General features: G+C 40.4%; 1 protein-coding gene across 1 annotated transcript in view; it reads right to left on the bottom strand.

Annotated features, from left to right (window-relative positions):
• Window positions 1–251: 251 nt before the first annotated feature.
• Window positions 252–13,930, bottom strand: part of DNAH8 (dynein axonemal heavy chain 8) — a 201,985-nt gene continuing 188,306 nt past the window's right edge. The window contains exons 89-93 of the mRNA XM_077342050.1: window positions 9,652–9,808; window positions 6,981–7,133; window positions 3,380–3,569; window positions 1,695–1,816; window positions 252–685 (exon numbers count right to left, since the gene is read on the bottom strand). Of these exons, the coding sequence (XP_077198165.1) occupies window positions 398–685; window positions 1,695–1,816; window positions 3,380–3,569; window positions 6,981–7,133; window positions 9,652–9,808 (910 nt within the window). The 3' untranslated portion in view covers window positions 252–397. The remainder of the gene's footprint in view (window positions 686–1,694; window positions 1,817–3,379; window positions 3,570–6,980; window positions 7,134–9,651; window positions 9,809–13,930) is intronic.

Below are 13,930 nucleotides of genomic sequence, written 5' to 3' on the forward strand. Positions count from 1 at the left end.
TTTATTTCTATCCTACAGCTTGATTCACCAAGTTGAAGCAGACTACCCGGACTTAAGCCAATTTAACCACGATGACTAGCCATTAAATCTAAGTACTCCAGCACAACTGGTTAGTGACTTGGACCTGACAGGTCCTGACTGGAATTGTGATTTTCATCCGAAGTGAAAAGAGAGGAAGAAATCAGAACTTGATTTTACATTTCAACAGAAAGATTTAATAGAGCTGACAAAGTCAGACTATCAAAGCATTAATGTACATGGACAGAATTATTGAAGCAGTAACACCACTGTAGTTTAAGGAAGAAGAGAACAGATACCAAACAGAAGGAAACAAGTTATATTTTTGATCAATATCTGATATTTTAAAGAGTTTTTATAGTTGTCTAAGGATGAGGATTTATTTGACGTCACACAGGAGAGCCACTCCTCTCAGTATCCAGTGATCTGGAGACACAGTTGTCCTCAGGTAGACTGCAGTGATATAGGTCAGATCGGTTCTCCTTGGCTTCTTGTAAATAGGACAAACATAGAGTTTGGGATCTCTTGGCCCAGTTGTATTAATTGCAAATATATGCACAACTGGCAGTACCGTAAAAAGAATCTTTGCTGTTGATTCCGTGAGTTTATTATTTCGTCTATCCCACCCAGCTCCATCCAAGTACAATCCATAAATATATACTCCTTCCTGTAAGGAAAAAAATGCATGTTTATTAATGCATAGAAAAGTATCTGTTCTTTAAAATTATGACATGCCTGGGTGACTTGCAGGGCAACCCTAAGCAAGTTTGCAGTCTTCCAACCTCATAAACAGGAAAGATATAACTCTGTTTAGGATTGTGCTGTTAGGCTTTTCAATATACAACATGGTGTAAATTAGCAAAGTTTAATATGATGTCAGTTTCTCAAATTCAGTTTCCACACGAAAAATACAATGGCCCTTTTCAGATATTTGATCACATGTATACTGAACATGCATAGAGGGGGAACAGGAATGTGCCCATGGGTCCTGCCTCTGTACTTTGTTTATGCATGCATGTCTACAGAGCTCTATGAATAAACATGTGGGCCAGGTGCGTATTTCCACTCTTTCACTTTTTGTCATCACTATAAATGATAGGGAGAAAATTATTGTTGCATTTGATGTGGTTGACCACAAGTTGTTGTCTTGCCACTTCGCTGGGGCTGGGATACGTGGGACAGCCCTCCAGTAGCTAATCTCCTTTCTCCAGAACCAGATACAGAGGGTTGCAGTGGAGGAGGAGCAGTCAGTCCCCTTTCAACTTCCTTGTGGAGTTCTGCAGGGTGCAGTGTTGTCCCCCACATTGTTTATCATCTTTATGTACTCTCTGGCCCAGCTGGTACGGAGTTTCAAGGTGTGTTGTCACCAATATATGGATGACACCCAGCTCTATCTCCTGATGGATGGCCACCCGGATCCCCCCCCCGATACATTTGGCAGATATTTGGAAGCCGTAGCTGGATTGTTAGAGCAGAATCACCTGAAACACAACCCCTCCAAGATGGAGGTCCTGTGGCTGGGTAGGAAAGGATTGGACTGGGAAGTGCAACTGCCCACCCTGGCCCAGGTGTAACTCACCATCTCATCCAGAACCCAGAATTATCATAAAGTCTGATTTGTTGTCAGATAAATACCTACATATATACACACATGTACAAACATGTTTTACACGTACAGCAGGTGCCGCCGTGATTTCTTCTCTAACTTGTTTCAACACTTCATTATGAATTGTGACTGTATCCAAAGCCCACCCTTTGTGTGCTCGAGTCACTTCTTGCCTCATAGCTGTGAGGAAACCTGCAAAGTCAGTGGAAGAACAAACCAGGTCAACAATACAGCTCCAACTGTTGTCTTCTACTAAACTGCAGCAGTTGGTGACTAAAGTTTACTGGAATACATTAATAACAGAAGTGAATGGCATAAATAAGGGAAAATGCCACAAATAAAGAAAGCAGTGCTGCAGACTTAGCTGTTGCTATTTATTTATGAGTTAATACTAGAAGAAGAAGAAGAGTTGGTTCTTATATGCCGCTTTTCCCTACCCGAAGGAGGCTCAAAGCGGCTTGCAGTCACCTTCCCATTCCTCTCCCCACAACAGACACCCTGTGGGGTGGGTGAGGCTGAGAGAGCGCTGATATCACTGCTCGGTCAGAACAATTTTATCAGTGCCGTGGCGAGCCCAAGGTCACCCAGCCGGTTGCATGTGGGGGAGCGCAGAATCGAACCCAGCATGCCAGATTAGAAGTCCGCACTCCTAACCACTACACCAAACTAGCCCTATCCAGAGTTGCAGTGAATATTAAGAATTTGATCAACCGGGAAGCTTAATCAACAAAACACAGGGCTGGCCAAGTTATGAGGGGAGGCACAGTCGGGCTAAGGAGTTATGGCTGTTATTGGTCTGCATTGTATTTTATATCTGGACATCCCTAGTGATTCCTATCTTAAGCCCACAGATGACAAACAATGCTTTATGGAAGGAAGTATATTTCAGCAAAAGCTTTTATTTTCACTTTACATGAAGCAAATTGATTTTCTTACAAGTCAGGTGGTAGCACTCATAAATTCACCACACTACAAAGTGGTCACTCAGTCACTGAAAGTGGCATATGATTTATTATGTTTCATGGTATTCCTGAGTTTTTCTCTCTGATAGTAAATACCACCCCCTTTGCTTATCCTTACACATGCAGAGTTCTATTGGTGGGTAGAAACTGGCTGCTGAAAAAGGATGAACAATTCTATAAAGATAGCCAAGGAATGTATTCACATCTAACTCAACTGTAAGCATCAGATTCTGTTCTGGAACGGTTGTCAGGCCGGGCCACTTGCACTGTAATGCAATGGTTTAAGCCCCTGATAAAATACTATGGTATTAACAGGCACCAAAATTTGGTGAGGATAGAATGCCCCTCCCTAAATTGAAATATTTCTTGATAAGACTTTAATCCATTTAACAGATAGTTCACATCACATAGTGCACAGGTTTTCATTTTTATGAGAAATTAAATACTACAGTGAAAGTCATACAGCCAGTCCTTGCCACTTGTACTTTAGAAAGGACTATATACTCTTTTTTGTGTTACAAGACTTAATGAGCACAAACCTATTTAAATAATCAGACATTCAAATAGATGGAAATTTCTTCTTGCATAAAAAATACAAATAGTTATTATAACTTTCTTACATCTTACAAGTGTAAGTTTTCTCACTATAGAATTTTTAAAAAATACCCTCTAAACTTTTTTGAATTACCACTCTGCATGATCCTACTCTACCATTCACTTCAAAATCAGGTACAGTAAATGTAGTAGTTAACTATAGGGCCATGTATAATACATGGTCTCTCCTAACACTGACCTTGAGGATTAAAAAATCCAGTCATCCAAAATACATATGGCCTCATTTCAAATATCCAGATGCGGAACTGGTTGTTTCTCTCCAATAGTTCAGTAAACCAGAATCCAAGTGTGGAGGAATCCCAAGACACACGCTTCCAAATGTGAGGAATTCGAGCATCATACATGTTATCAAGCGCATCTCTTAAATTCTGAATAAATGAAAATCCAAATATATAAAGTAGCTGATAACTTGAGATATTAGAAATGTGTATTCAAACATTAACTAATCAAAAGTGAGCTGAAAAGCTCCCATTTATTGATATACTTGTTAAACTTGATCCAAACTGGAAAAAATAACAAATTGGTAATATCTGTAAGCATTAACGCTGATAGTTCAGTGACTCAGGAAGGGCTTTGCTCAGTATAACCTGTGCCTCCTTTTTCCTGGAGTGATTGTTCTTTGATGTTTTAATCTGGTTTTATTCTGATCTGAGATATACATGCATATCTTGGCATACAGAAAGTGCTATGGACTGGGAGGGATAGATACAACTAAATATTCCAAAGCAACAGGTGGCGTAGCTGCAGGGGTAAAAAGACATTAAGGTTAAACATTTGGGTTGCACCCTGAGAAACCCAGGCAGCACTGAAGACTCATGGAGGGCAGAGGGGCAAATGTTATACTTGCTCATTCTTTCTTGGAAATATAGTGTATCTCTGCACATTGGGCAGCCAGAGAGGCTGACTTTTTATTTGCACACATATTCCAGGCAGGCATAATTCTCTCAAGAATAAGTGCAACTTCACTAAAATCAATGACAAGGAAGACACATGCAGGTAGGTAGCAGTGTTGGTATGAAGCAACAGAACAAGGTTTGAGTCCAATGGCATCTTTAAGACCAACAAAGTTAAATTCTGGGTATAAGCTCTTGTGTGCATGCACGCTTGACACAGACAGCTAAAGTCATATCAGATAAAATGCAAAAGAGTTCTTGATGCCTTCAATTTTCCTAGAAAGCAGCCAAAGGGAAATGATTTTGATCAGGGTCATGACACTGAAGGAGGGAGGGTGAAATAGTTTTCCTGCACAACTATTACTCCTGCAGAGGCAGGCAGGAACATCTCTTGTTTGAAATATCTCTTGCTATGAGGGATTGCCATAAGTAGGCCAGAACTTGATGGCACTTTTCACCACCACTGTTAGGCTTGCACTGTTCTCACTTTCCTCTTGAACTACTATTAACCCTGATTGGGAATAAAGAGAGGAAACATTTTTTAGTTAATTAAAATAAGAATCAAATGGAGGGAGATGCATGCACATATATTCAAGTGTCTTCCCACTTTCGTCTAAAGTACAAGGTGAAATGATGTTGAAACAATAATGGAGTATGAAAGCAAAACAGTGTTACACTTATCTGTAACAACCACCAGACATTTTTTTTAGCTAGCATAGCAGTAGAGCAGGAGTCCTCCCCAAGGCCCATTATGCACGGAGTGGAAAGTCCACATTCGGGGTGGAATGGCAGCGGCTAAAATCACCAATTATGCACGCTGCAGGCGGCAACCGGGCGCAGAGTCAACGTATGCCGCCGAAAAAGCCACGTTAGCGAGATGCGGAAGAAAGTGGAGCTTCCCGGGACCAGGGTGCAACCAGAAGCGGCTCCACAGTATCCGCGTGCATAATTGGATACTCTGGGTTTTGCCGCCGTTGTGTTCCATACCGTGCGTAATCGGTTTGCTTCACTTCTTCCTCCTCCTCGTTCTCCATGCCACCGTTTCAGCGGCCGTGCATAAAAGGCCCAAATGGAGATGCTGGAGCTGTTTCCTGCCTAATGATCACGAGCTCCAGGGAGGGGCTCCACACCCTCAGTTCTCCTAAGCCAACACTATAAGCTAGACTTGGAATGAGTTCTCTTACTCTTTAATTTTTATTTTAAAAAAAATAGCTCACAGCATTGTAGGAGGGAGGAATGTGTGCCTGCACAGTGACAACTCAATGAACAAAAGTTACAGGCATGTGCAACACTATTTTCATCATTGTTGTCCTGTGCAGTTCCACGTGTGAGACCACCAAGCTGACTTACCAGGTGTAAATGTTTCACTGAAACAGACTGTAGGACTGCATTCCTACAGATGAACAGATAGCAGTTTTTCACACCTCCATCAGTGTAATGCCTCTTTGGAAAGCAGCCAGTGTCAATTGCATTCTAGTCAAATGTGCAGTTATATTCAGTTGTCACTGTACATTTGCATCTTTGTAGGCTGTCTTGATTGTGAACTGTATCCATCTAGGTAAGATTTGTGCTGACATGCCTTTCCCCTTAGAGGGTAAAGTTGGGTGTGTGAGCATGTAAGGTGACTTTGGTAGAGATAGGTAAACTAGTGTGGAGTGATATGCACACGGTTCGTTATTGACCTTCAGATTGGAATCCCGTCTTTGGATCAGTTTTTTTTTTCCTTTGGAACCATGGGGTTCAAGCTGTATGACCTGTGCTTGGATTTCTGTTTTGGTTTTGGTATTTTTTTTAAGGTGGTTCTGAAGACAACCTATTGAGGGTCTTATCAGGCGTCCCTGAAGGTCTGACCATCAGGTCTGATTGTGGAACTGAATAGGTAGACATTAGTGGTAGAGCATGTGAAGCTCAATCAGAAATTGGCTTTGGCACTTGGGGTATAGGCTGGGTTACTGGGACAGATATCTTAACTGCCAGGTTATTGATTACTCTCTCCCATACTGTGGCTTTTAGCTGGGAGGCCCCATTGGTTCTCTCTTTAGCGGTGAAGTGCTGGCAGATTGTGTATGCTGCACCATTGTGATCTTCACCAAAACAGCAAACAAACCTCATGTTTATCTGTCTTTATCTGTCTTTGTCATTTTTGTCAAACATGATAAAACACTTCTTGAAAAGTGAAATCATTTATCTTAAGAAGAAAACTGGAATAATTCTTCTCAAGTAGTGGCAAAGTAAGATCTGAGGGAGTATGAGGAGCTCCTCCCTGAAGCATGTAACCATTAGGCAGGACATGGCCTCAGCACCTCCAGTTGGGAGGGGCTCCTCTTGATCTGTTATTGTGCTAGCTTAAACTTCTTCCAATGCCTGGCTTGTTCTTGGTCAGTACCCATGGAGGGACTATACTGTACAATGAAAATGAACTAACACTGCAGTCCTACACACAGCTATACCCCATTGACTTCAATCAATGTAGAATGTTACAGTTATGGTTAGGATTGTGCTTGTAAATCCATCCTTTTCCTGAATCGTACGTCTCTGCATTCTGGTGTTCTCAGCATTCTTTCTTCCAGCAGAAAGCCCAGCTCTGAGAAAAAGTGCGGAACAAAATGGAGCCCAGAGAGATAAGGTGCAGGACAGGACACAATTTGGCAATGCATACTTTAACAAAACCTAATAATGTTTAACAAAACCTAATAATGTTCTAGAGCAGGGGTAGTCAAACTGCAGCCCTCCAGATGTCCATGGACTACAATTCCCATGAGCCCCTGCCAGCATTCAATTCCCATGAGCCCCTGCCAGTTTGACTATCCCTGTTCTAGAGAAATAAAATTAATCAAGAATGTATCCATAGCAATAATTGTACATAAGTATGAAGTGCTTGGTTACCTCACTCATAATAATAGTTCCTTCAATGGCTAATTTAAGATCACTCAGACTGTTCCGAACTAGTCTGATAACTTTTTGCATGCGGTCAATTTCTTGGCGGAGAAAAATATTCATAGAATTGAGATGTCCCATTTTAATTAAGCGAGCTTTAACCTAAACACAGAAAATGAAAAGTTGGTCAATAAGGCACAATAATAGTACTAGCAAAATAATTTTGTTTAATACTTGGAAAAATAGCAGACATTCAATTTCTGATGGGGGGGAGCCTTAGAAATTCAAAGAGCTATCAGGTATTTTATTGCTAGCAAGTCACCTTTACACTAAACTGAGTCCTACATAGGTTATGCCAGTAGTCCCTGTACATGGCTCTAATATGTCCATAATCCAACAGAGGCCAGTAGCACTTTAAAAACTAAATTTATATTCGCCAGTGCTCACTCTTCCCCCAAGAATAAGATTGGAGGAGTGCATTTCAGGTTGTTGTGAGAGGGAGAAGTAGAAAAACTACAGTGCTTGTATATGCTGCAAGCATCTAGCCTGAATTGAAGCCCTTGGCTCTAACTGGACAAATACCATTGCCAGCATGAGGTAGTAATTAGAGTGATGGACTAGGATCTGGGAGAGCCTGGTTCTAATCCCCAAACTGCTATGGAAGCTTGCAGAGTGACCTTAGGCCACTCACTCACTCTTAGCCTAAGCTACTTCTCAGGGCTTTTGTGAAGATGATATGGAGAAAGGCTGTAAGTGGTTATGGCCCCTATTGGGGAAAATTCACTAAAATGGAACTGAAAATAGATGCAATCATACTTGCTGAAGAACAAGTCAACTTAACAAGATTTCCAAGTAAATGTGCAGGTCTAAGACACAGAACCACTTCAAAAGTCAAGCTGTACATTTCTGTATATGTGTTTATCTAAAAGGTTATGCCAAGCTATGTTGCATGCACAGGGTGGGAAATCATGAGTAAGGATAGAAGTAAGATAGCAGTTGAACCTACAAACTAGTCACTACAATAATTTGATGCTTAAACACAAGCTGAGAATCAAATGAAGATTTTAGGGGGGAAAGGCCTTGCAGTCCACAAAGCACTGCTGCTGCACAACCTCCTTTTATTTCAATGGGGAGTCCCTCAGAAAAGCACTCAGTAGACTGAATCCTCAGTCAGTAGATTTTATGACCCTCTATGACCAGATATATAAGGGAATGACTAGCTAGTTAGTGGGAAGAAAATGCAATTATTGTGTTCTCGTGTTTTACTTAAAGATTTGTAATCTGTTCATTGTGGTCAATACATGCACCTATTAATTTTTTAGAATTAAATTCTGCAGCTATATGCTGCTTTTAATAAATCTTGTACAGATTTCTTTTTAGAATAAACTAAATACAACTTTGTTGCTACTTTTATTCTTTCATATTGCTTCTGGAAGAATCTTATAATTTGCTTTTTTCATTGCCCTTGAATGCTTTTTCATTGCCACTGAATTTTTCATTGGCAGCACTCATGCCAAATGTTTGCAGCATCCTGACTATAAAAAGAGAATTATTCACTAATAAGTACAGTTGTCTGAAGTTACTATAATCTGGGGAAACACATGACCTTTGGTGTGATATATGGCATCAAGGGAACCATTCTCATTGGAAATTGATTAGCTAATAATTTTTCCTCAAGGTACAGCCATTAGATATACATCCAGCCAAATTCCTGTTCTACCATAATAATGGAGATGTGATATTCCTTTTATGCAACACCAGAGGATTCCCTGTAGCAGATTTTTTAGAAGTGAGCTGAAATGGGGTATATTTGAAAAAAACATCACCTCTTGGTAAAGGACCCCTTGAGTAGAATGATGCTATGAAAAAGGGCCAAATCACAGCACTCTATTGGGGCTTTTAGCTAATTTTTAATTGCTGTTTCACAAATGTTTTTATATATATACTTTGGATATGTTTTGGAGGTGTTAGCTACCTTGAGCCTGTCCTCAGCGAGTGGTGGCCAATAAATCTAAATATAAAAATAATGAATGAATGAATGAATGAATGAATGAATGAATGAATGAATGAATGAATGAATGAATGAATGAATGAATGAATGAATGAATAAATAATAAAGTGTAGGCAGGAAGCACCATCCACTTTTTAATTTGGCTTCATGATGTCATCAGATGATTAAATCGGACTGACTGTGAAATGTCATGATGCTGCCTATGTATTTACTGATTGATTGGTTCGCTTTAGAAAAAGTATCTGCTTTTAAGAAAAACTAAACCAAAACTGCACATCAAAACAGGAAGGAGCTGTTAATAGGGAATAAAGTTGTGACCCACTTTGCTAGATTTTTCTAGAATGGATTTGTGTTAACTTAGCATCTGCCCGTTCTTAGTCCAAAGATTTTATTTCAACACGAACTGTGAGAGTTTGCTTTCCTAGGACTCTGAGCTGTTTCCCTCCATTATAGCCTCCTGCTCACAGCTTCCCCATTACACTACAGTCAGTGAGTTGTTTATTACATAACTGACATAAATTAATGCCGTTTCTAGCAATCCAGTCTTTTACACAGTGCACCTTCCAGGCCAAACAGAAGCCACAACAGTTCCACGGGTCTGCTAGATGAATTAATATATTCATATTTGTGATTTTAGGGAAGTTCTCATAGGAAATTTAAAACAATCACCTCATGGGGTATATAATCAGGAGGAAGTTTCTCAAGCATATCTTCAGCTAATCGATAGACAATGGCTTCTCGAGTTTCTCCTACTCCACCTCCACTTTCTTTGGGCTGAATATTTGTTATGGTGTTCAGAACATCAGCTGCTGTGTTACTCTGATACCTGAGAGTAATTTTAAATAATATACAATTACTAGAATGCCCAACTCTGTAGATGACTTACCAAAAGGAAGTGAATAAAGAGACTTCATTTCTTCTATAGGACCCATTATGCATGGGGGGAATAACGCACATTCGGGGTGGAATGGCGGCGACTAAAATCACCGATAATGCACGGAGCCGGCTGCAACCGGCTGCAGCTTTGTTAGCGAAACGCAGAAGAAAGCGCAGCTTCCTGGTGACCGGGGCGCAACCAGAAGCGGCGCCAGGATCGCCGCGTGCATAATTGTTTCTCTGGGTTTTGCTGCCGTCACGCCCCGTCCCGTGCATAACCGGTGTGCTTCGCGTCTTCCCCCTCCGCGTTTTCCATGTGACCCGAAATCGCAGTTGCGGCGGCCGTGCATAATGGGCCTAGGAGTTGCAAAAGAGGAATTAAAACCCTTTTGTCTCTTTGGATGTTTTATTCTTATTTTTGCTGTTGATTTGGTGTAGCTTTCTGATTTTTGACTCCTAACATTTCAATGAGCCTTCATTTCCAAATAGGGAACATTTCCTGTTAGTGAATGCTATATCCATACATGAAATGTCCTATAACAACCCACACTGTTGGCCGACTACAGATCCATGCAATCATAACAAGTTCACATAAAATGATCTTTCCTTGCTTCTCTTACCCACAGTATTCTTTTGAAAGTAGCAGGGTTATTTCACCCAATTTCCCCTCTTGACTGCAGCCCCCAAACCACAGACCATTAGTGTTTATGGGAGTTCTTCAGTACAGGACACGGAGGGGGCACTTTGGGAAGGGCAAAGCAAGTAAGACATGTTTCATGAACTCCTGCATCTGTGTGAAAATGTGGATCCAACTCAATGTATATAACTATTTGTTGTTAGTTGCGAAGTCATGTCCGACCCATCGCAATCCAATGGACAATGATCCTCCAGGCCTTCCTCTCCTCTACCATTCCCCGGAGTCCATTTAAGTTTGCACCGACTGCTTCAGTGACTCCATCCAGCCACCTCATTCTCTGTCGTTCCTTTCTTCTTTTTCCCTCAATTGCTCCCAGCATTAGGCTCTTCTCCAGGGAGTCCTTCCTTTCATGAGGTGGCCAAAGTATTTGAGTTTCATCTTCAGGATCTGGCCTTCTAAAGAGCAGTCAGGGCTGATCTCCTCTAGGACTGACCGGTTTGTTCCCCTTGCAGTCCAAGGGGACTCGCAAGAGTCTTCTCCAGCACCAGAGTTCAAAAGCCTCAATTCTTTGACGCTCGGCCTTCCTTATGGTCCAACTTTCACAGCCATGCATTGCAACTGGGAAGACCATAGACTTGAGTAGACGCACTTTTGTTGGCAGGGTGATGTCTCTGTTTTTTAGGATGCTGTCTAGATTTGCCATAGCTTTCCTCCCCAGGAGGAGGTGTCTTTTAATTTCTTTGCTGCAGTCCTCATCTACAGTGATCTTGGAGCCCAGGATATAACTATACATTTAGAAATTCTGAATATGATAGTTCACGAAAACACAGATTTTGGGTGTGGGTGAAGTACTGTCAAGTTACTTCTGAGTTACGGCAACCCAAATGTCAAGGAGTCCAAGGCTAAAGTAGCCCACAAGTATCTCAACCTTTTAAAAATTATATAAAGTTTTATTTAATATCTTTCAAAACAAAATGTTTAATTTATATCACACAACCAGATAAACTAGCTTAATTATCCAACATATTTCCAAGAGCTGCATTAGATGTTATAAACCTTAAGATTCAAAGGCCACAACTTATGCATTCTCTAAATTGTTGCCTATTGTAATATGAGTATGAGGGGAGGGTGGTATATAAATGTAATAAATAAAATAAATAAATATCATAGCCCAGGGTTTAATCCATCAGAATCCAAGCTAGCCTCCTTTCTCTAGGCTCATAGCTCAATTTTAGGCCAAGCTGCATGAAGTGATGATGACACCCAATCAGGATACATTCTTACTGGAACCCACTAGAAAGTTACCTCATTACTTCTGATTTCACCCCTCCCCCATTTTTTTGGGCTGCAGGTTCTCATGAGAAGCTAATTACTCTGCACTTGAGGATGATAATGTCTATGTAGGCCTGCAAAATGGAAGTGCACTGAAATTAGGAAGAACTGAAACAAATTCTGAATTGTTTCCATCCGCTTTTCTGTAATTTGCCTGGCCAAACTGACTTGATCATCATCATAAAATAACATAAAGATGAAAGAACAACGCACAGCCTGCCCACAGACCAAATAGACCCTCACCCACCTGCCCCCCACTCAAGTGGAAGGAGGAAGACCCCAAAAATGATACATGCTGCCCTGGGCAGGATGGCGCTGACATGCACAGGGCTCTCCATGGGCCACCATGCACTGGGGCTGCCCTTGGAAGCTCTGAAAATACTGCATACCACCCCTGGCATGTGTCATTTTTGGAGCCTCTGACAACTGCCCCAGTGCATGGCAGCCCTCGGAGAGGCCTTTGCACACTGGCACCAAGCCTGCATCCTAGCACCTGGTGCACTCCTGGGTGCCCCCTCCAAAGCAGCCCTTTTTGCCTGGAGAGCTGATCTTTATAGTCTAGAGGTAAACAGTAATTCCAGGAGATCTCCAGACTCCACCTGGAGGTTAGCTGTCCCTGGTCTGAACATATTCCTTGAGGTTTGGAAGTGGGGCCTCAAAAGAGTATAATGCCTCCGCAGCCACCCAACCAGCCACATAGCACCCCCTGGCCTGTTTCATGTCAAGTTAGGAACCCAAAGGTTGAGCTGCAAAAATAATTTTTTCAAATATTACAAATATTTATTACATTTTACATGTTTTGAGAATAACTGTTTCAGGTCAAGAAAACATTACAGAGAGGAGGTAAGTTTGCCAGATAGGTCCATGTTCTGGAATTCCACAATTCCTAGGTGTGCATGAACCTAACTTGGATCAGGACTGCTGTACACAGAGAGACTTCCTTCGGGTTGCCAGATTTCAAGTGAGGCACTAAACCCACACCAAACCATCGTGTAACAGGCTTTACTACATATATAATTCTGATGCACAATTTCTAGCACTCCAAGTGATTTAGTGCTAGGCATCATATATGAGCATAACCCCCATGCAACTACGCTTACACAAGTACTGCAAATCAGGAATTCATAAGAAAAAAGACACTGGTAAATTTTACTTTCCTGAACACTTCTATATCTTAGGGCTTCTCCTCACATTACTTCTCAAAGATATGGGTGTAATTGCAGAACGCATGCATGCCCAAATAATAACAAAATGTCAAAACCATAATACATGCTATCATATAATACAAAATGTCAGAGCTGTAATAAGAATATCTGTTTTGGAGAGGAACTTCAGTCATGGAAACTGAGACTACACTTGTAACTTTCAAAAGTAATACAAGAAATAGACCTTATTGTCCCCATCAAATTGGAGAGTGAGGAAATATATATTTTGTTCAGACAGTAAAACTTTTGGATCCCTTGGGCTATTTATATAATAACACATTTGAAAATCAAGTGTATAAAACTTGTTAAACAAATCATTTGATCAACTTTTACAATCCTAGAAGAGTTAAGAATGAACATCTGCAAATTATAATTCATAATGGAATTACAGGAACAACAGAAAAACATGTAAAATGTAATGACTGATTATATCTTGTATCAGATTATATAATGTTTGAAACAAAGTAACAAACAACTTGCTATTTACGTGTGGGTAAAGTGATTCAATGAAAGGCAACATTTAAAATGGAACTGGTTATTAGGTAAGATTGAAATTCCATCATCATTAAAAATAAAAGGCTACGTAACAAAAAATATAATGATGTCATCTGTTTGCTAAAAGTTCACCTTGTCAAAAATGTCTACTAAATTGTGTTCTTGAGAAATAAAGTCAGATCATTAGAGAAAGCTTGCTTATAACATTGTCATAAGTATTATTATTTTTTATTATATAAAATTTATTATATTTTTATTATATTTTACTTTTTTTTAAATCAAGGAAAGTTTCCTTGTTGGGATTTATATACATACTACCTCGAGCCTTCAGGGGGAGGCGGAGTATAAATATAAATATAATAATATAATAATAATAATACTAGCTTGAAAACCCATTTAAAAT

This window comes from Paroedura picta, chromosome 1, assembly GCF_049243985.1.
Source record: "Paroedura picta isolate Pp20150507F chromosome 1, Ppicta_v3.0, whole genome shotgun sequence".
Taxonomy (NCBI): domain Eukaryota; kingdom Metazoa; phylum Chordata; class Lepidosauria; order Squamata; family Gekkonidae; genus Paroedura; species Paroedura picta.